The sequence below is a fragment of the Perissodus microlepis genome, chromosome 19 (genome assembly GCF_051167445.1).
Source record: "Perissodus microlepis isolate ML-2025 ecotype Zambia chromosome 19, ASM5116744v1, whole genome shotgun sequence".
NCBI lineage: Eukaryota > Metazoa > Chordata > Actinopteri > Cichliformes > Cichlidae > Perissodus > Perissodus microlepis.
The window spans coordinates 27,020,114-27,043,663 of NC_140479.1; the positions used below are offsets into that span (position 1 = coordinate 27,020,114).

The 23,550-nt window shown below is 38.2% G+C and overlaps 1 protein-coding gene and 2 pseudogenes across 2 annotated transcripts; all 3 read left to right on the top strand.

The window, feature by feature from the left end:
• The first annotated feature begins 500 nt into the window (after nucleotides 1-500).
• LOC146366201 (hepatic lectin-like) lies at nucleotides 501-4,061 on the top strand (annotated as a pseudogene). The gene is made up of 6 exons (XR_014798641.1): nucleotides 501-563; nucleotides 954-1,043; nucleotides 1,317-1,583; nucleotides 1,663-1,831; nucleotides 2,398-2,534; nucleotides 2,611-4,061. The product of XR_014798641.1 is annotated as a hepatic lectin-like (transcript).
• Nucleotides 4,062-6,081: 2,020 nt separating this feature from the next.
• Nucleotides 6,082-13,722, top strand: LOC146366202 (uncharacterized; annotated as a pseudogene).
• A 3,515-nt stretch (nucleotides 13,723-17,237) lies between these two features.
• LOC146366203 (uncharacterized) lies at nucleotides 17,238-20,750 on the top strand. Its single transcript, XM_084915797.1, has 6 exons — nucleotides 17,238-17,506; nucleotides 17,753-17,860; nucleotides 18,010-18,270; nucleotides 18,363-18,523; nucleotides 18,595-18,857; nucleotides 19,048-20,750. Exons 1-6 carry the CDS (start codon nucleotides 17,362-17,364, stop codon nucleotides 19,196-19,198), a joined length of 1,089 nt encoding a protein of 362 aa, XP_084771923.1. The 5' UTR covers nucleotides 17,238-17,361; the 3' UTR covers nucleotides 19,199-20,750.
• Nucleotides 20,751-23,550: the final 2,800 nt, after the last annotated feature.

Here is a 23,550-nt window from a genome sequence, read left to right on the forward strand (position 1 = left end):
GTGCTTTTGCAGCAGCAAACCTTTTTTCTTGAACACAGGTTGCTATTGAAACGGTATCTGACAGCATGGCAAATCTGCAAGCACCACTATTGGACCAACTGGTAAGTATTTGCACATTCTTTCTAATTAAAGGGTTTCCAGGTAAGCTGACAACAGTTTTTAATTAAAAACATCAAATAATAATGAATAGATCACACACACATACACATTTAATTTTTTATTAATAGTTGCTCTGTGCAAAAAAAATAAAATAAAAAAAATAACTGAGCTTCAAGGGTTAGAGTTTCAATTTTTTTTTACAGTGCAAACTATGTCATCGTACAAATACAACAGAACTGGTTTGGTTGATCTTGTATCATATTTGGATTTTCTTTCTAGGCTATGAAAAAATAAACTAATAAAAGCTTCATAGGACACCGAGGAAATGAGACTATGGGACATGCCCACACGTGTATTTAAGGCAGAAGGAAGCAGAGCAGTGCACAAAACCTGCAGCAGTGCAATGGAGACACAGCAGAAGACAGGATCAGTTTCCTTCAACAACTATAAAATATTTAGAAACGGTATGGTCTTAAAATTATATGTTGCCTTCTATTATACTTTCTGTTGAATTTATCAGTGTTTAGATTTTCATGATTGAAGAATCCTTACTAATAAGAAACAAGGAAAGTAGTTCAGGTTCATCATAATGATCATCAAATATGACATTTTATATATTTAAAAGTGTGCAACTCAAAATGAGCTAAAATACCTTCTGAGTTACGTCATCCGAATTTCTGGTTTTTCATTTATTTGCTGCACCCTTGAGCTGTCGGCTGCTGTCAACAACAACCTGATTAAAAATGAATTCAGATTGTTTTACTTATCTAAAACCTTTCCTCCCAAAAAGCAATATTGTCTGAATTCAGACACATTTTGTCTTTTTAAAATGTATGTGTGACCCTGTATTATAGGTGGAGATGGATTTAACCAGTGGGTTATTCTGTGTCTGGGACTCTTGAACGCAGTTCTGCTGATAGTCGCTGTTGTTCTTGGGATTAACTGTGAGTATTAGAGTTTGTGTGACCTTACAATTTTATTTTCTCTATTGTGTAGAATTTCACAATGCATGTCGACCCTGAGTAATCCCATAAGGAGAACTGATACCTTTTTTTTCTTGATTGCAAAATACTTAGAAATGTAATTTGACCCCATCCATTTCAACATGACGATCATTTTTAAACAGTTTTGCTATAATATCCAACATTTAGTTGATCATTACATGCTTTACATAATCTAATCTAATCTAATATAAAATGCAATGTTTCCCTGTTTAGGTGCCAAAGTCAAAGAGGGCTCCTTGGACATTTCCAACCCAGCTGTAACACAGCTCTTCAATGAGCTCGACTATCTCCGAGGCAACCACAGCGATGTGATCGAAGCCGAAGAGGAGGCCAAGAAGGCGTTAGAAAGCGCGATCAACAACCACAAAGAAGTAAAGGTGAAAATTGAGCAGCTGAAGACCGTCAATGATGGTTATCAGAAACAGATGCAAGCACTGCAAGTGGAGAAGGCAAACCTGAAGTCCAACATATCAGCTTTAGGTGAGAAAATTTTATTATTATTTATGTTTTCTTGAACTGTGTTAACTTGAGAAGATGAGATATCCTTTGTTTCTCTCAGAGGGATCTTGTGGCGGATGCCTCCCTGTGGTTGGGCTCTTTTCAACTCGTCCTGCTATTTCTTCTCCTACACCGAGTCCTCTACTGTCAAAAAGAACTGGCATCAGAGCAGAGAGGACTGTGGTAGTCGTGGCTCTGACCTGGTTGTGATCGATAACCAGGAAGAGCAGGTGGGTTGAAAATAAGCAAGAGAGGAAAATTGACAAAAAGTAACTAAACAACACAAGTTAACAGCTTGACAGAAAGTCATTAACATGTCTTATTAAAATGAAGACTTAAGAACTTTATTATTCCAAACATTCACACCTTATTTTAAGTATATGATGTTTTTATTATTTATTTGCATCATCGTTGTTACAAGATCATCACACTACAAACAGCCAGCAAGCATGATAGGAAAACCAATAGTTCATTCTGTTACTAACAGCAATCAAACAGGCTAATCATGTTAGCAGTACTGTATTAGCAATGAACACAAAGTAATGCTGACTGGGAAGGTTTAGAAATTTAGGCACAAACTGAGGTAGATTCACCCTACGATACATCAGGAGAAGAACACAGATGTAGAACAAAATGGGTTTTGCTGCTCTACAGAAGGCAGAGTGCCAACAAATGCACTATAATTCATTACTTATAAAATCCAGCATCATAAAAGGAAAGACTGAGCTTAGACAAAATTGAAGCTAAATAAATATTCAAATATATTGTTTGTTTTTTTTTCCTTTTGGTTTCACAGAAATTTATCAGTAGCAACATCCAAAATATGAAAACCAGTGATCAGTGGTGGCAAAGCGGATTCTGGATCGGTATCACTGACATAGAGACTGAGAACAGATGGGTTTGGATTAATAATGTCACAGAGGTCGAGCAACGGTGAGATCTGAAACAATATTTTTCTTGTTTGATAATTCATTAAACATATTTTTAAATGAATTAGAATTTTTCTCAGGTACTGGATGGATGGCGAACCCAATGACCAGGGAACCCACGGAGAGGATTGCGGGGTTGCAGTTTCCTCCATCTTTAATCCCTGGAAGACTCGTTTTGATGGAAGATGCAACTGGCATAACTTACACTGGATATGTGAAACGCCATTAACCTCCTAGGACCTGGCGTCCACATATGTGGACATCACATTTTGGGTTGTCTAAACCAAAATACTACATTTTGCTCTACAAGGGCCTGATATTCACTTACGAGGACATTATACTGCCACTGTTTTATCGAAATTTAAAGCGGATGTCCTCATATGTGGATCTCATTTTTCTCAGAAAAAAATAAATAAAAAAAATCACGTAATTCTTTGTTTTTACATTCATCAGGTCCCAATCAGCCAAAATAGCAAAGGGAAATCAAAAATGCATGCCATGAAAGAGTTCAGATCTTAAGAGGTTAAGATAAACTACTGCTCAAGCAATTACTTCAGATGATCCTGATTGTACTATAGCAGTTGTTGCTATGTCCTCTAGTCTTGCAGAGTATATTACAGTGCAGGTTTGAACATTAATAAATACATTGAAGACTTGTGTTTGGATTTTTAAAATGAATTTTGACCTGTATCTTTTAACTGTATTTTAACACTTGTGCTCTGGTTTTTATTGTTCGCAGAAGACAATATATTTTTTTAATGCTCAAACACGAAACTTCTTGTTTCAGATCATCTGAAAACCAATATTGTACGTTTATTTAGTGAATTTTAATTTAACCAAAATGCACTTATTGAAGTTTTCTCCTGTTAATTGGTGCAAAACAGACATGACACCCAGTACTGGTGCTTGTTTCTCTTAATCTATGCCAGAGACTTAAAACTGGTGAAGGTTTGATACTGAAAATATAATATATTTGGAACAATGTGAATTGATCAAAATTTGATTTGGTTGCACTTTTAAATTGTTAATTGATTAAATGTATTTTTAAGGCTTTAAAATCTGTGTGACTAACATCTGTACTTGTGAAGTTGTGAGAGCTCAAAAATACTAGAAAGAAAAGTAACCACCTCAATGTAACACTGAAAAAAATCAGAGTAAAACACTGTCCCTCTCCTCACTCTCATATCTGACATGCAATTTTACTAGATACATCTGTGTGCCCCAAAAATATCTGGACCAGACTAAATCTGCTTCAAACACGGCAGTGTGTTTTAAAATAACTTTTAAACACTTTCAAACTTAAAAATCTACCTATAGATGATTTTGATCATTGTTTTTTTTTTCTCAAGTGATGCATTCAGCTCAGTGCTGACAACATAATTTGAGACCAAAACCTTCTTGATTTTGATGCCTGTCAACTCAAATTTTTGCTTTCTTTCTTTTTCTTTAAAAAAAAAAAATCAGTATCATATTCAGTGTTTGGTACTGCTATTTGCTCTAATGTATTTTGTTTGCTGTCCCACATCATGATATACGGTAAAAGTTTAACCAAAAACTATAGTTGATATTTTGGCTGATATTTTCTCACAAAAACATATCATCTCATATATCAAAAATCTTTCAGCTTTCACATTAGATTTTCAGCTGAAAATATTAAATAAGTTGTTTTTTATAAGTGAGCTAACTTGACAGCTTAAATTAAAAGTTTGAGCTTCAATTGGCTCCTAAGTAATTTGTAACCTAACACATCAGAAACCAGTAATCATGAAAAAAAAAAAAGCAAGCAGTGCTGCAAATTATTGGTCAGTGTCACAAGTCTTTAACGGGAATTTGCGACATCAATAAAATTGCTGTTAGCTTATCCCACACTAGTTGTTTGGTTTGTTCATGGCGTAACACTTCACAGATTACGTAAAGCTGCTAACTGAAGAGTGAGCTTAGGGTCTTCTAAGATTTAGCATTAATAAATGAAGTTGATTATTATTGATGTATAATCAGGCTCTATATGATTTTAAAGACCTTATAGTACCATATCTCCCCACTGCAGCAATTCGCTCTCATGTTACTAGGATATTTAAATGTGCAGAATGGGAGGCAGAGCCTTCAGCTTTCAGGCCACTCTTCTGTGGAACCAGCTCCCAGCTTTGATTCAGGAGGCAGACACCCTCTCTACTTTGAAGATTAGTCTTAAGACTTGTTTTGACAAAGCTTATAGTTTGGGCTGGATCAGGTGACTCTAAATCCTCCCTTAGTTATGCTGCTGTAGAAACAGGCTGCTGGGAGCTTCCCATGATGCACTGAGTTCTCACCCCCTTTCCTTCAGCATGTATTTATACACCACTCTGCATATAATAATGATTTATTATTAACAACTCGCTCCACAGTCCTGTCTCCCTCTCCTCACCAGCAGATGCCTGCCCCTCTTGAGCCTGGTTCTGATGGAAGTATATTCCTGTTAAAAGGGAGTTTTCCCTTCCCACTTTCGCCAAAGCCCTTGCTCACAGGGGCTTGTATGATAGTAGGAGTTTCTCTTATTATTGTGCGGTCTATGTTACGACCCCCTCTGCTAGGCGTCAGGGAAGGAGTAACATACACAAGCCCCCAACACAAAACTGAGTAAAGAAAAAGGTTTTAATCTCAAACTTTGAACAGAAAACTGACAGGGCTGTTCAACAGACCACTGGGCAAACAATTATTACATAAAGAAAAAAAAACAGTCAAGAGTAAAAGCTAAAGGTTAACTAAGGCAAGCTGGCCACACACAAAACAAAAGCTAAGGGTTAACTAAGGCAAGCCAGCATCACAAAATTCTACTCACAGCCAGCTAGCAGCTCAAAACTCTAATCAGGCTAAGTTCAAAGCACGCACCAAGGTTTGACAAAGTTCAGCAATATGAACAAGTTCAACAAAGATCGAAGAGGGAGGCACGAAGGGCAAACTGCATGTTCAGGCCTAAGCAGCAGCCGCTGAGTGAAGGACCTCCAGCCTTTTGTAGCCACAGGTGGGCACGATCAGCCACTGATTGCCTCTTGGAGCATCACGGGATCCCCGGGCAGCCAATCGTCCGTGTGGTCTGGCACACTTCATTCTGCATAAGAGAGGGTTGGCATGGGTCTCCCAGTAACCAATCACACACAAGTCATGGCACACGTGGATTTGCATGAACACAAAAAGACAGTCTCACTCCCTTCAAGGCCCAGGGCCGTAACAGTCTATACCTTACAATATAAAGTGCCTTGAAGCTACTGTTCTTGTGACATTTGATTATATAAATAAAATTCAACTGAACACTGATGAGGGTTTCTTCAGCTGTGATTTGGACAAATTCTTTGAATTCTCTCAGAGAGATCAGCAGATGCACATCCCGTGTATCTGGAAAGTAATTGTGGCACCCACACATTAATAACATCTATCACTTCCCTCTTTGTTTTTACAGACAGCAGATTTCACTGGAACTGATTGTTGATGACCTCAGCAGTATTCGTTGCAATCTGTGACAGATTGTTGCTTAAATGCACTGACATTTAACTGATTTAGTCTGAACAGTGAGAATGGAGGAGAGAAATGGTGGTTTTCAGATACTTGTCTGTGAAGACGATTTGCACGAGGAAGAGTATCCTCCTTCCCATCAGTCTAACAGGATACAAGGTATAATAATTTTTATTTTTATTCATTGCACTCCCATAATCAGGTTTCTGATTATTTTGGCTGAAGTAAGTTTTTACAGAGTTAAGATATAATGACAGGACCTGATGATCTGAGACAACTATGTGTAAGGTTTACATGCTCTAACAGGATGTTTCTCATTGTTAAATTGAACTACCAGTGAACAGTAATATTATAAGTAATATCAGTAATTTTAATATAAGTTCTAAAATGGGCCACATTTTACTCTTTTAAAGCTTCATCCAAGTTAAGTGTGTTACCTGCCTTTAAGCTGAAAATTGATAATGTTCTGCCTGTTTAGTGTCTATGTTCACTATGAGTCCTGGGAGACGCCACAGACTGGCTGCAGTGAGCCTGGCGCTTCTTGCTGCTGTTCTTCTGATACTGGATGTTGGCCTGGGGATCCACTGTAAGTTACGGAGCCCCGCAGGGGACATGGGAGAAAAAAAAATTAAGACGGACTTTTGCGAGATCTCGCAAAACTAACTCGGGATCTCGCAAAACTTTTGCGAGCTCTCGCAAAACAAACTCGGGATCTCGCAAAAGTTTTAGCCGCATTCTTCGGATGCCGGCTCGAAGCCGACCGGGAGGTCGAGGCACGATGTGCCGGGAAAGCGATGTTCCTCCCGGCTGTCGTAGGTCTCGAGCTAACGGGAAGAATGCGGCTAAAACTTTTGCGAGATCTCGCAAAAGTTTTGCGAGATCCCGAGTTTGTTTTGCAAGATCCCGAGTTAGTTTTGCGAGATCTCGCAAAAGTCCGTCTTAATTTTTTTTTCTCCTATGTCCCCTCCGGGGCTCCGTAGTACGTTATTATGAGTTATAGTGCACAGAAATGTTTTGATTATCAAATCATTTCTTGCATTTTTCTTTTGCAATTTAGCAAATGGTTATCAACGCTTGCCAATAGGCCCAAAACGAAAAAATATTAAACTGTAAAGAAAGCAATAAATTTTAAGTTTAACTTGTCAGAGTGGCTCCTTGGTGCAGTGGTTGTAATACAATTGGCTAGCACGCAGACATTTCCTGGATCAGTACCAGCCAGAGAGATGCTTTCCCTATGGGGAAGTGGGATGATCCACGAAGAATAACAACATAATGTAGGACTGCTGCCAAATCAAACATGAGGAGCTCCCTCGTGATAAGGGTAGCCACTTTGTTCTAAAGGACTTAAAAACAACTCACTATCAAAATGGTTTCTGAGTAATTTGCTGTCAGCCTCTTACTGATTCACATAATGATTAACATTTCTAAATAAAACTGATGATGTACAATGTTGTCAAACCAACTGATTTTTAATATTATTACTAAAGAATAAGAAAAGTAACAGTCTTCAACACTTGCAGACAACAAACTCACAGACACTCACCTCACCCTCGATGATACCGAACGCATCAGAAAAGAGCTCATCAACCTCCAGGACACTTACAAGACTGCAGTGGAAACCATGAAGGATGCCAGCAAGCAGCTGGACAGCGAGATGAGCCGTCAGACACAAACCAACTGGGAGCTTGAACACCAGACAAAACGAAGCAATGACTATAAAAGTCAGATGGAAAAAATCACAAAGGAAATTGAAACCATGAGATCATATTTACCAATGCTTAGTAAGGCCTGTTTTATTATTTTTGTATATAATGGAAAGCACAATGATTTGTTTCATAATTTTCTATAATAGTGGCATTATCTTTTGGAAACAGGCGATGGCTGCAAACACTGTCCTGCAGGATGGATTTTAATGAACTCTGTATGTTACTACTTCCCCTTGAAATCAAATGAAATCAAAACATGGAAGGAATCCAGAGACTTCTGTCTGCTGCAGGGAGGAGATCTTATAATCATAGACAGCCAAGACAAAGAGGTTTGTTAATATTTCTGTTCAGCGGTGTTCATGCAGATTTCTAAAAAATAATTTTTGGTTATGTTTTTTTTTTTTTGTTAGAACTCAACAGTCAGTTACTTGATAAATCATCAAGCTGCCCCGAGACAAACTCATGACCTGGTCTGGGAGCCTCCCTTTCCTCATGGACCTTGGATGGCTCACAGAGACCCTGAGTTTTTGGATTGGATAAGAAGAAGAAACGATTATCAAGATACGTCTCATACTCCGCCGTTCTGGATCGGACTGAGAGACGTCCATTAGGAAGGGACTTGGAAATGGTGGGATGGAACATTACTTGCTGAAGGGTAAGAGTTTAGTGTCATTTAAAATGACTGCTTTCATTTCAAACATGAAGAAATATAAACATAAGCAACTGTTGTCTCCAACAACAATAATCTGCTTAATTTACGTGCTAGAAAGCAGTAGGATGAGTTATATACTTATCAAATTGCATTAAAAGGGGTGGATTAAATAATTATCAACTAAGTATCATTTATATGTACAGCATACACATACATGCACATACATGCATACATACATGCATACATACACATACAAATGTAATGTAATATGCAATGCACAAAGCACAACAACAATCTACATTACTACAGCTAACAGGGTGTAACCTCTACGGTGGCTGAGATAGGCTCTAATCCTCCCTGCAACCCTGAATTGGTTAGAAAGTGTGAGGAGAAAAGTCTTAGGAGGCAAGAAACACAGACTCAGAGATTTTACATGTACATGGACGATGCCCCGTCACAGAGGGAATCGCGCCGGGGCTCCCAGTACATTCTTTATTTATACTCAAACAAGCTTTCACGGCAATAGGTGTGGCATGTACAGAACTCAATAACATCTCCTTAAAAGGAGAGACCGTTAACTTATCTGTTGAAACAGGAGGTAGCTTTTTGGCTGACACAGCACATTTTTCTGCACACAATGTCTCACTCCCTTTTCCTGCAATTGTCCAATTCACAAGCTCTTCTTCCTTTAAATGAAGCTACAAATAAACATAACACAAAACTCAAAATCTTTCAACATTCCCTCCTGTTGTAGCTGCATTTAAATATACAACAGATACATCAATGTGTTTCAGACACAGACCCTACATTGTGAGTGCTTTCGGTCTAGTCGTCATAAAATGTGTATCATTCAAACATAATCATTCATCACATTAGTTTCTAAGTAATTGTAGAGCATTTGTCATATTGTCAGAATGCACATTGTCTGGAATATAAGTACAACAAGTTGTATTAAACAAAACACACAGTCCGCCCTTTTCTGCCAAGATCATGTCCAGGGCAACTCGGTGTTGCATAACAGTTATTCTTATGGCATCAATTTCCTGATTTTGCTCTTTGTTGATGCTGGTCGATGCATTTATAAACAGCCCAAAACGATAGTCCAATAGTCAGGGGGTCGCTGTGGTTTAGGACAATTCCTGAATATTGATAACCTAGACTGGCAAAGCTTGCTGCGCATGTCACTTGGGTCATGTTCATAGGTCTGCCATATAATGTAGCATGCTGTGTTGTAGCAGGCATGTGTGAGCATATATAACAATCTTTGCCTTCTGTGCGATTATATATGTATCTATACCAGGCGTTGTTCATCCAGGGATGGATGTGGTCCTGTGTTACTTCAGCCAGGTGTGAGTTGTCATATGTCCATGCTCTTCTATGCAAGTTGGCTTCTTGATCCTTTAAGTGCATCAGGGTCCATGCTGTAAGCAGCAGGGCCAAGGTGGTAAACAGAATAATCTTCATGATGACCAGACACACCGATTTACTCTGGTGAGTAGACTACAGGCAAGAAGTAGAAGGCGGGATATACCCAATCAGCCCTCTCTTCACCTTGTAGATCACCAAAGAGTCGGGGTGGTGGTATCTTTAGGTTGTGCTGTCACTCACTTCCACTTTTTTGCAATGGCTCTGGTGGATCCAAGAGGGCCTCTCAGCGATTTTGCAAGCTGTTGATGTCGTTAGGAGTACTTGGTATGGACCTGATCGCCTGGTTGTAATCTGCAAAAGACTGGAGAAGAGTCGCACGGCAGTTCAAAACAATATCCCTATTTTCTACTAGTTTTGCCATCCATTCTACTAAAGTTGTCTCTCTAACAGATTTATCTATTGGTTCACTTTCATCAATTCATGCATCTTTTCACTGAGGTCTGATTCAAACTATCTTACTTCTGATTCTTTCCAAAAATAATTTCACATGTAACAATTTGTATATGTGTGTTTTCTATTTTTGTTTACCTCTTTGTTGTGATCTGGTGGACATCTCTAAACACCATCATGAGTTCAGGTTTCAATTTCAACCCAATTATACTCCTCTGGGCTTCACCTTCCCACTGGCCCCTGTACCCTTCTCAAAGTGTCCTTTGTTGTCTTGAATCTCCAACAAGCACAATCTGTTTCTTCTCTGTTTCTTTTCAGTATTTTCCTTTTAGATTAAGTCCCAGCCAGGCAAAATATCACATTCAGTGCCTTTAAACAGTTATGTCACACTGTTCTTACCAGCCTGCTGTTAATTCTTCAACTCCACGATATTCTGTTGGTCTTCATCAGGAGATTGACTGTCCTTTGAGCTTCTTCTCAGGATCGGGACAAGTGGGAGGTCAAGCTGTAAAATTTTAAGCCAAACTCTGGCCTATTTTCTCCCAATTATGTTAATCTATGGTTTTGCTGCTGTACTCAAAATTCTAGGTTGAGAAAAGTCCACCTTTATTTATTTGTGACCTGTATTGACTCACTAAACCATACCATTAATATCATTTTCATTTCTTTTCTTAAAACCTCCATTTGCTTCATCTGGCTAGAGTCTGTCTCTTCTGTTTTTCTCTCTGGGTGCTCACTTGTCACAGTGAGTCTCCTTTTATGGGCATGCAAAGTTCCTGTCACACACACACTTCCTGTTACTCTCTTTTGTGTTTCTACAGGCTAATCAAACTCATTTTGTATTTACAATCTACAAACCCTCTGTAATTCTACTAACTTTTAATCTAAAATGTAGCATCATTCACACAATAATTTCATAATCCTCTCACACACACTGCCTTTTAAATAAACTAAACTCTTTGCTTTTTTATCTATTTCAGGCATTTTCTGAGTCTCTGTTTTATGGTGCCGTTAGTTCTCTCTACTAACCCTGCACTCCATAGATGATAAGCACAATGATTTCTTATGCTGAATCCTAGTGCTTCAGAGACCTTACTGATCACATCATTGACAAAATGTGTCCCATTGTCTGATCTCATCAGAGAAGGGATATCATATGTTGGAATAAAATAATTACATAGACATTTTGCAACTGAGATTGCATCTGCTTTTTTCACTGGATATATCTCTGGCCAGTTTGAAAACACATCTATGATCACTAAGGCATATTTTAATCCTTGACATTCATTCAATTCAATAAAATCCATGTGAGTATATAACGGGTGGTGCTGCAGATGCGGCTGCAGGAACGGGTGGTGGTTTTTTTTTTTTTTATTATTTTCATCTCGCCTAACTGCTTCTTCTCTCCGGGCCTGGAAATATTGTAATTCTTGCGTACATTTTCCTTTCTTTTTAAATTTTTTTGTTTATCCTATTTGTTTTAAAAGAGCTTCCTTCACTTGTGTTAATGCTCAGGGGCTGCATTTTCCTTCCCAAATGGGACATTTGGTCTTTTTAGGATTTCTCCATCTTTGCACACTAATTTGTCCGGCGCCTGGACTTTTTTTTAAATTTTTTTTTATTTTCTAACCACTGCTCGTCAGCAGTAAACTTGGTGGGCTGATTACCCATTAGGACAGAAACTGCAGAGCCTTCTCTGGTATGAGACTAATAGGAGTGGTTACTAACACGCCCTTCAACTCCACGCTATTCGTGGAGCGGTGTCAGTTTTATGAGACGGAACCCAACCGTTCTCCTTTGTCACCAGTACTTTGGCTACTGACAGGAAATAAAATAACAATAACAGTGAGAGTGATTCAGCAGCGTATTGTGCTGTTTAAATCAATTCACTCTCAACACACAGAAAACACAAACATTTATTACACAATCACACAGATCCTTTCGGCGGATCAGTCCTAAAAGACCCGTGCGGTGGGTGAGCCCTAATTTGAAATCCTTTCGGCGGATTACTCCTATTTTACACGTAGATCCTTTCGGCGGATCAGTCCTAAAAACCTCTAATTTGAAATCCTTTCGGCGGATTAGTCCTATTTTACACGTGGATCCTTTTGGTGGATCAGTCCTAAAAACTCCTAATTTGAAATCCTTTCGGTGGATTAGTCCTATTTTACAGATCCGTGCAGTGGATCAGACTAATTAAACCCTTTCGGCGGGTGAGAATTAAGTTCGTTTTACGCGAGTGTAAGTGAGTGGTTTCTTTACCTCCCCAAGATTCTCTGGCTATGTTGGAGGTCAGCCACTGGATCCCAGCGTCGTGGACCACTTGATAAGAACACCGGCCGGGACCCGAATTAACGTCCCCGGACTTTCACTCCTTCCTAGAGGAGGCTGTCGACAGACTTCGGTGCGGGCTCTCCACGACGGCAGGATACAGTGTAGATCTCTGTTTGGAGTCACAACAATACAGTTGTTGTATCCTTCTCCGGCTCGGAGGACCAAGAAAATGTGAGGAGAAAAGTCTTATGAGGCAAGAAACACAGACTCAGAGATTTTACATGTACATGGACGATGCCCCGTCACAGAGGGAATCGCGCCGGGGCTCCCAGTACATTCTTTATTTATACCCAAACAAGCTTTCACAGCAATAGGTGTGGCATGTACAGAACTCAATAACATCTCCTTAAAAGGAGAGACCGTTAACTTATCTGTTGAAACAGGAGCTTATCTGTTGAAACAGGAGGTAGCTTTTTGGCTGACACAGCACATTTTTCTGCACACAATGTCTCACTCCCTTTTCCTGCAATTGTCCAATTCACAAGCTCTTCTTCCTTTAAATGAAGCTACAAATAAACATAACACAAAACTCAAAATCTTTCAACAGAAAGAATATATTGGATTGATACATTTGTATTTTAAGTTTTTTTATGTTTTCACATTGTTTTAATCCCACGCTTAGTCTATACTCGACATACAAAAACTTCTTCTCTCTCTTTGAACACTGCGATACTTTGAACACTACACTAAATAACAATATTTAGTGTAGTGTGTAATGTAAATGCACACATACAAACATATATAGTTCTTTTCAAAGACATAAAAGCAACAAAGCACTGTACAAAAGTTCTGTTAAGTTCTGTTAAGTTTATTTTAAGAGAACCATTACTCCTGAAGGATAAATTACATGAAAAAAAAATAAAAGGTGAATAATGACGACAATGACTGAGTGAAAGGAAATGCAGTGTAACTTGTCGTTTGCTTCAGGTACTGGAACGATGGAGAACCAAATGATGAAAACAATGAGGACTGTGCAGCGTTGTATCCCAAAGCAAACCTCTACAAGAGCTGGAATGATCTTCCATGTGAGACCAAAATAAAAAGGATTTGTGAAAAAGCACCAAAATCACTGAGCAAAAATTAATGAAATAATGCATTACAGTCCTACATAAGCACATGTTGCTATCACACAAATCTCTGTAAGCATTTAATAAACGTTTTTTAGCAACGTAGCAAATCTTACAGCTAAGATGAAAAAGGATTATCCAACACATTTATAGAAAGTAAACCGCTGTTTTTTCCTTGTGAGTACACTGTATTTATCTACAGCACTGCTACACTAAAATGTTCATTTATATTATACACAGACTTACAGTGTTTTACATTATTAACACAATGTTATACCATATTGTCTGTTGATGAACACGTTAATAAACACTTACAGCTGGTAACAATTAAATCTACAGCTTTAATATCATGTTTCTGTTAGCAGCCTGTGTACAAAGGAAAAGATGATAAATACAGATGCAAAGTCACTGATTATACTTCAGTGAGTATTTCTAGCTGTAGAAAATATTTTGAAAGCATGAACTAATGTATGAAATGCTTTTGTCACTAAAATATATGTGAATCTTTGAAAGTTCAAAACTTCATTTGCTTGAATGAAGTCTCCATTTCAATCATTAACTCTCATTACAGGGATGCTTTTTTGCCAAATTTTCAGCACCAGTAGTGGCTCATTTGAATATTCTTTGTAGTTAAGAAGCTAAGCTTTCCATCTCTAGGTAGGTCCATGACCAGTTCAGCACAAGACGTCGTGAGACGTTAAATTGTAAATGAATGGTGATATTGACTAGAACACACCCACAAGCCCCAATTTGGATTTTTAATCAAATAATGTCCACAAAACATTGTGAAATTCTGCTCTTTGGACTTTGAGGTGCACTTTTGTGGCATTTATGATGTCGCCTTTGTTAAGATAAAAAAAAAAAAGCCTGAATATGGTGACGGCTGAAAAATGGGTCACAGGATAGAGGATTAATGTTAACGTTTGTTAGGCTGTGAAAAACTAATATGTGGACAGAAACTTCACAAGCTGTCTGTCACATGCCTTGTTATAGGGAACTCGGCGTTTAATTTGGAGATGGCACAGGGGTCACACCAAATAATACTACAACTTGGTTTTGTGGGACACCAACCTAAAATTGCCATAGGTCACAGGCCCTATCCAGATCAGTTAGGCCGGTAATACTAGGATAAGTTACCAACTGACTGCAGTAGTAGGGTCTATGCTCAGAGGTACTTCTAATCAGGCACCAATCAAGCATCTGATTGTCAGCACATGGGTACCAAAAGCTTAAAGCAAGGGTCAATAGCAAAATACGTTGTTTGGCATTGACAAATCGGGTGTTTTTATTGGGCACAACCCACACAATCAAGTCTGCTGGAGTGGCTGTAGCTCTGGAGGTACCGCAAGTCATCTATTGATCAGAAGGTTGGTGGTTTGATCCCTAACTGCCCCAGTCTGCATGCCAAATATCCTTGGGCAACATACTAACCCCCGAATTGCTCTGCGATGCATCAACTGGAGTTTGAATGTTTGCGATAGAAAGCACTTAAAACATAGAAGAAAGTACCTGTGTGAATGCGGTGTGTATATAAAGCACTTTGAGTGCTGCGCACGAGTAGAAATGTGCTATATAAGAATCAGTTCCAGCCTTATCAAACAACTGTAATATATTTCAAGCTTATAAAATCGTGTTTTATAAACCATAGTGTTACTTGTGATGAAATATTACAGTGTTTTTTGTTTAAAAAGTGCGCCTCAACACTTTCCATTTATTTGCTGACTGCCATTCTGATGGTAGCCGTTGGAGTTCTTGGGATTAACTCCGTCTCTGACAGTCCATGTGACAAAAAACAAGTTCAGTTTCCCTTTTTTTGCAGAATTTCACAATGTGTGATCACCAAGAAAATGAACACTGAGCAACAACATTTTACAGGTTTGAAAATACTCTATAATTTTGGTTTGATCCTAGTCATGGAAACATGGTAATGTGGTGATTTTTGATTAGTTTAGTTTGGTATTAAATATTTAACATTGTAAACACACAGATGTGATGTGATTGAAGCTGAAGAGGAGGGCAGGAAGGTGAGCATGTGAACAAAAACCATGAACAATGAAAGGCGAGCACTGAGCAGCTGAAGACCATCAATGATGGAATATTACAATTCTTGCAGGATTCCTTCACACAGTCAGCTTACTGAGTGCATGATCACTGCAGCCTCCAGTACTTTTGGCATTGGGGTTAGGGTTGGTCTAGGTCATAGGTGTCAAACTCTGGCCCGTGGGCCAAATTTGGCCCGCAGACTAATTACATTTGGCCCGCGAAGCCATACCAAATTACTATTAGAGCTGGCCTACTGGTATTATACAGCTAATATATATATTGTTTAGTATTAAGCTTTGCTTGTTCCATATTCAGTTTTTCAGCAAAACGTGTTTGAGTCCATTAGAAAAGATTCATTCTTATATCTGGAGGAATAAATATACTTCAATAAATATTAACGTTAGCCCGCGACTTTGTTTCAATTTTGAATTTTGGCCCACTGTGTATTTGAGTTTGACACCCCTGGTCTAGGTGTTAGGATTATGGGTTTAAGGTCAGCATCTTGTATCAGACTACTGTGAAATGATCACATTTTCATTACTCTTAACAAAAATTTTATGTCAGTAATTGCTGAGTTTTCAGTGCCTCTTAATATCTTTTTACCTGAGTTATCAGACTCCTAAAAGGCAGTAAATCTCAAAATAGGTAGAATAGTATTGAAAACAAAAAATGTACACATATTATGTTCCTGTTTATAATTAGAGTGCAATCTGGAAACTCAGATTACCATATTTTTGAAAAATATTCTACGTGTTTTATTTTGCATTTTGCATCACCAATTGTCTTTCGAAATATGAAGTTTTATTACCATGTGCTCGGGCAATTTGATTTTATTTTAAATGGGGCGATCGTGGCTCAAGAGTTGGAGGTTTGTCTTGTTATTGGAAGGTTGCCGGTTCGAGCCCCGGCTCTGACAGTCTCAGTCGCTGTGTCCTTGGGCAAGACACTTCACCCGTTACCTGGTGGTGGTCAGAGGGCCCGGTGGCGCCAGTGTCTGGCAGCCTCACCTCTGTCAGTGCGCCCCAGGGCAGCTGTGGTTACAATGTAGCTTGCCATCACCAGTGTGTGAATGACTGAATGTAGTGTAAAGCGCTTTGGGGTCCTTAGGGACTAAGTAAAGCACTATACAAATACAGGCCATTTACCAATTAGCTGCCATTTAGAAAATTTTGGGATATATGCATCCCAAATTAAAGAAATGATTCGTTGCACGTGCTAAGAGCAGGCAATGGCATTTTCAGGTCTTTATCTATCATGCTTTTTGGGATATTCATAATAAGTCATTGCCTCATCTGGTTATTGGTTTTACTCTGAGGTAAAAATGGGTGGAAAGAAGCAATGTTCAAAAATTTTTCTTAATCAAATATTTCATTTATGAAATTGAAACTTCACAGCACTCGTTATGTGTGTTCAGATGTTGCACCAGAAAAATTGTTTGCAAATCTTTTATCATAATAAACTAATCAAAATGATATATTATGAATCACTGCATTGTTACTCAGCATAGCCTTTGTTCATGTTTCAACAATTTTTAGAGCGATCAGCATATTCATATCCTCCTTATCAGGAAACTAATGGTTAAATCTAGATGTATGAAACATTTGTCTCCCTTTTAGTCACTTCTCTTTTTCACAACTTAACTGGAAGTGAACAGGCCAGCAGTACCAGGCTGTGTTGAAATAGGGTAGCAGTCTGTCACGTTCCTGCTCAAACCACCAGCACATGACAGATTTCGACCGAACACTGAAAATGGATGCGGGGAGAGAACAACATAGTGATTTCCATAGTGGAATTGAGACAGTCACGTGTGAAGAAGATCTTCATGATGAAGATCATCCGCCTTACCTTCAGTCTATCAGGAACCAAGGTATTAAAAGGTTAATGTACTTTCATAGCCAGGTTTCTGATTATTCAAATGATTGTTTTATTCAAATGTTTGAAACATCACTCATAGAACAAGTAAGAATAATTTGATAGATCATATATAAATCTAACTTAGTCACATTAAGTTACATTACGTCTTTATAAAACAAGCCACAAGTTACTGTTTGTATAGTTTCATGCTGTTCTAACAATTAAGTTGTAACAATCAGTTAATCTTTTCTTTGTTTAGTGTCCATGTTCAGTGTGAGGTCTGTGAGACATTACAGACTGACTGCAGTGAGTCTGTTACTACTTGCTGCTGTTCTCCTGATACTTAATATTGGCCTGGGAGTTCACTGTAAGTCGGATTGAATATGTCTAGTGCACAAAACAAATTTCCCTGTGAAATAATGAGCTCTTTTTGGAGTTTACCAGCCATTGTCTTAGAACACAATGCACCAAAATGTGTACGTGGTTTTTGTCTAAAATTGTCTGAAATACTTGCAGACGACAAGCTCAAAGATACTTATTTCACACTTGATGATACTGAACGCATCAGTAAAGAGCTCATCGACCTCCAGGATACTTACAAGTCTGCAGTAGAAAGAATTAGAAGTACCAAGAAGCGGCTGAACAGTAATATAAGCCATCAGAAACTAACCAGCTGGGAGCTTGAACACCAGACAAAAAGAAGCAATGACTATAAAAGTCAGATAGAAAACATCACAAAGGAAATTGAAACCATGAGATCATACTTACCAATGCTTAGTAAGGCCTGTTTTACTATTTTTATATCTCATAAAATTGTAAGAATAGTGATTATACTTTTCAATAATGGTGGTATTTTCTTTTGGAAACAGGCGATGGCTGCAAACACTGTCCTGCAGGATGGAATTTAATGAACTCTGTATGTTACTACTTCCCCTTGAAATCAAATGACATGAAAACATGGAAGGAATCCAGAGATTTCTGTCAGCTGCAGGGAGGAGATCTTATAATCATAGACAGCCAAGACAAAGAGGTTTGTTAATATTTCTGTGCAGCAGTTTTCATGCAGATATTTGTCTATTTATTGATTTATTTAATTGTTAGAACTTGACAGTAAATTACCTGATGAATCATCAAGATGCCCCGCTACAGACTGGCGACCTATTCAGTGACCAACCCACCTTTCAACATTACATGAGTTATATAGACCACTCCATGATACACGACTACTCAGATTATTATGAAGATGCCTCTGGGATGATGCCTCAGTCAAATCCAAAATCCCCAAAGGCTTTCTGGATTGGACTGAGTGATGTCCAAGAGGAAGGCACTTGGAAATGGTGGGATGGCACATTTCTTACTGAGGGGTAAGAGTGAAATATGTTGCACACTGTGAATCTTGGGTAAATCAGCGGTGTGTTGTATATTTAGAAAATGGTGTCTTATTAACATGATTCTTGTCATTATGAATTAACATGAATGTCAATAAAAGATGAGCAATGTGGGTTGAATAAAAGCAAATACTATCCCTGTAGAGTAACCTGCCATTTGCTTCAGGTACTGGAACGATGGAGAGCCAAATGATGTCAGCAATGAGGACTGTGCAGCGCTGTATCCTAAAGCAAACTTCTTCAAGAGCTGGAACGATGTTAGATGTGACACCCAAATGAAATGGATTTGTGAAAAAACACCAAAATCCATGAGCTAAAATATCTGTAATACAATTTTACATATGCACATGCTACTATAACACAAATATCTGTATATAATACAGTACAACACCTATATAAAATGTAGGTGGTATATAAAATAAACAGTTGTTTATAATATGTTTTTTCTTTATAATAATAATAATGGATTGCATTTATATAGCGCTTTTCGAGACCTCAAAGCGCTTTACAATTCCACTATTCAACTGTGTATACCAGGGGTCCCCAAACTTTTTCCAGTGAGGGTCACATAACTTTTCCCTTCTCTGATGGGGGGCCAGGGTCAGTTTGTAACAGAAAAAGTGTGACGATTGCAGGTTTGCCGAAATGTAAACATTTATTGTTTTCCAGAATTTCCACACATAACCAAATATTAATAACCCTTTCCGAGATCAAATAACCCTCTCTGGGTTCTTAATAGAAAAAATTAACTTGGGAAATACTTAATAACACTATTTATGACATCAATAAATAATCAAATAACCCTCTCTGGGTTCTTCACAGAAAGAAAGTTTCTGTTGTGCTGTGCACAATCTTAAGCTTCAGTTGTCAGAGCAGAATCTCTTAAATGACTCATATGAGCAGTCTCTCAAAGTTCTTGTGTTCTTTCCGTATAATCCAGTTTTGTAGGTTCCAGTAGGGTAGCCTAGTAGACACCACTGTTTGCTTTCTCTCATCAACTTCCCTCTGAAAACCACAAAGCAAGCAGGCTGAGAAACCGAACTAAGTGATACAGCACCTACACAGCACAAAACATTTCAATACCAGTATGGTTGTGGAGATGGATTTTATCCCAGTAGATTTTATTATGATTATATTTGTTTATACCCAGAATAACTTATTCAAGTCGCAAAAGTGAGCTTACCTATGTACTGTATGTTCATCAGTGTGAACTGCGGACCTGCATCTGCCCGGTGAGAAGTTGAATGTCCGGTTCCATTCTAGTCACAGCTCTGATAAAAGTTTGAACTGGAATTCAGTGATTAAGAATTAATCAGCAGTGAGTTGTGTCGACACAGCAAAGTGTCTTGCCAGATATGCATGTGACTGATATCAACTACTGGTTGTAATTTTAATGGTGGATTTGATTCACTCTTTTGTCAAGAAGATGTGTGCGCCATCCTCGTTAGTTCTTTTTAAAGCCATTGTTGAAAATTTATGGCAGTTACATAAGAAAACAATTAAAATCCATCTAATAACATTCATATATTTGACTGTCTGAGGTGTAACCTGGAGCGGTCCTCAGCATGAAAAGGGTGGAATGCCCACTCCTGGTCAGGAACAAGTCGAAGATCCTCGTCACCTCCAAAGCCCACCAGAGGAGCCTCTGCTTCACAACAGCAGCTGTTATTTTTAATTTTTAATATAATCGTTCTGTCCTGTAAAATTAAACATTTCTAAAGAGGATCACTGTTTCACTGTATGGTTTATTCTTTATTCATGCCCTTAAAATGCATTCATGTATATGAATATGTCTACTAGGCATATTAGCTTACTGAGAGCCTCATATGGAGATATTACACTCTGACTTTTCTTCACCCTGTCCTTCATTCTGCTCATTAAAATGTTAATATTGTCTTAAACAGTGATGATTACATTTTTTTATACTATAAAATAAAGCTATTATCTCTATATGAATACATATTAGCATCATGAAGGTTCAAGGTTCAAGGTTCTTTATTTGTCACATGCATAGTTATACAAGTATAACACACAGTGAAATGTAGCCTGACACGCTCCTCGACATGTGCAGAAATGGGGGGGGGGGGGTAAAAGGAAGAACATTATATATATATATATATATATATATAGTATATACATTGGGTGAATGTGCCGTAGTAGCAGCAAGCAGGTGGATTCTGTACATTAATATGAATAGACATCTGACTATTTTACAGAATAGACAATAATGAAGACAATAGACAATAATGAATAATGAATAATGAAGACAGCTGTGCTGTGCAACCGATTGAAAGCAGAAAATATAATGCTAGGTGGTTGTTGTCAGTGTGCCCTCACTCGATGATCTTGTTCCCTATTTAATGATGCGTTTGGCACCAAACTCAGGATGTTGATCCAACCGTCAGTAAAAGTGTTTTCACTTGCTCCCAGCAGAGGGCAGTGCTTTCCTCTGTTCTCTTGACTATGATGCTTTAATGTATTTCTACATTAATCTACAGAAACATTTATCAGTGCAAAGCTGTTTAGAAGATACTTACAATAAGCTGTCTGTTCCAAAGAGCTTGGAGAGAAAGCGAGTGGACTTTTTTCATGAAGACATTTCACCTTTCATCCGAGAAGCTTCTTCAGTTCTAAAACGAGCTGAATAAGATTAAATTTTGAGGATGAACTGTCCTCCTGAGGTCTCCACATTCTCTCTGCCAGTCAGATGACTTGTTTCATTGACAAATCCAGCACACTTCAGAGCTTCACTAGCACATCCAAAGACTCTTTTATAGATATATATATATATGTATATATTTTATAGATTCATTCAATTGTTGACCAAGTCCTGGGTGAAGACCCCTAAATCTGTAACTTTAAGAATTTACCAATTCCTCTCTCTCTCTTTCACTGGTAAATATCTTAACAAGCACATTGTGTATTTCATTGTGTAATCACATTAAATGAGGGAGCTGTTCATATTTTTAAACTTCTATACAAATACTAAAAGCCTTTTTTGGAACAAAATCTAAATTTTATGTTGGTTTATGATGACTGATAAAAGTTGAAGGCAGTGCTACACCCAAATGTTCAGTGTTTATGGAAACGTGCCAACTTGGTTTAATCAGTGTGAAAAGAGAAAATGGGATGTGTTACTTAACATTAAGCTAACCTTCATTTCAGTTTGAAAAGTCCTTGTTTTTCATGATTAAAGTACATTTTAATATAATATTCCATGAAGCATCTCTGTAATGTTTTCACAGGTGTTTTAAAATTAAATCAGTCCCTCAGTCTCCCAGGCCTCTGGGGTAGAGGTACCAAGCTTGCATATGAAACACAGATTTTGGTAAATATTTAATAAATTATAACCTAACAAATCTTTCAGTTAACATTTATGCACTGTATTAATTTATCGGACAGTGCTTGGGTATATTGTTTATAATCTTCTATAGAGACATACTGTTCTACATTACTGCCCCAATGTTTTACTGTTTTGTGTGTTTATACCCCAGCTTCCTCTTAATGGTTTACTCAGTTATAGCTACTAATAAACTCATAGTTCAAAGTCCTCTCTGAAAGCTATGCAGTTCATTCTCACTACTTTACTTTTCATTGTTCTTACAGAACAAAACACTGCAGGTATCTGTACACCATCCAGCCTCTTCATACTGAAAGCAATGCTACAACCTGGTCACACTGATCAATTGTTTTCAAAATGAAGAAATGATTAAAAATGTAAAAAGTCACTGGGGAATTCTTATATGTGAAAAATGATCAAATGCAGAAGGTTTTGAACATCCTGGTGGTTTATTCAGAATAGAAACAGAAAATGAGAAAATCTTGACACTAATGTAGCAACAAAAAAAAGATTGTTTCTTTAATCAGCACAATGGATTCGGTCTCAACTAAAAAAACTTGGGTTGCATTTTTGTTTCTCTTATGCTAAGTGTATAATGTTTAGCAACTTTTAAGCATTCTCTAATGCTAACGGTATATTTAATTCATGTAGTTTATGCAAAGCATTGTTGTCTTAGGGGGGTCATATGATTGTTGGAGTTTCTCTTATTATCGTGGTGGTCTTTACCTTACAATATAAAGTGCCTTGAAGCAACTGTTGTTGTGACATTTTATTATATAAATAAAACTGAACCTAACACTGACGAGGGTTCCTTCAGCTGTGATTTGGACAAATTCTTTGAATTCTCTCAAAGAGATCAGCAGATATAGATCTCATGTATCTGGAAAGTAATTGTGGCACCTACACATTAATAACATCTATCACTTCCCTCTTTGAAGAGGGAAAGCTGGACAAGGAGTCCTACCGGGCTTGGTTATCCTGTGGGACTCTGGAAGCAGCTGATAGGTACCGACATGCCAAGCGGAATGGCTGAAGCAAAAACTCGGTGTGGGAGGAGTTCTGAGAGGCCATGTAAAAGGACTTTCAGACTGCCTCGAAGAGATTCTGGCAAACCGTCAGGCGACCAATCTCTGGGGGCGAGGTCACTGAGGCAGTTAAACAACTCCTTGGTGGCAGGAACCCTAGGGTGAATAAGGTCTGCCCCGAGTTCCTGAAGGCTCTGGATGTTGTAGGGCTGTCTTGGTTGACACGCCTCTACAGTGTTGCGTGGAGATCAGGGGCAGTAGCCCTGGACTGGCAGACCGGGGTGGTGGTCCCCATCTTCAAGAA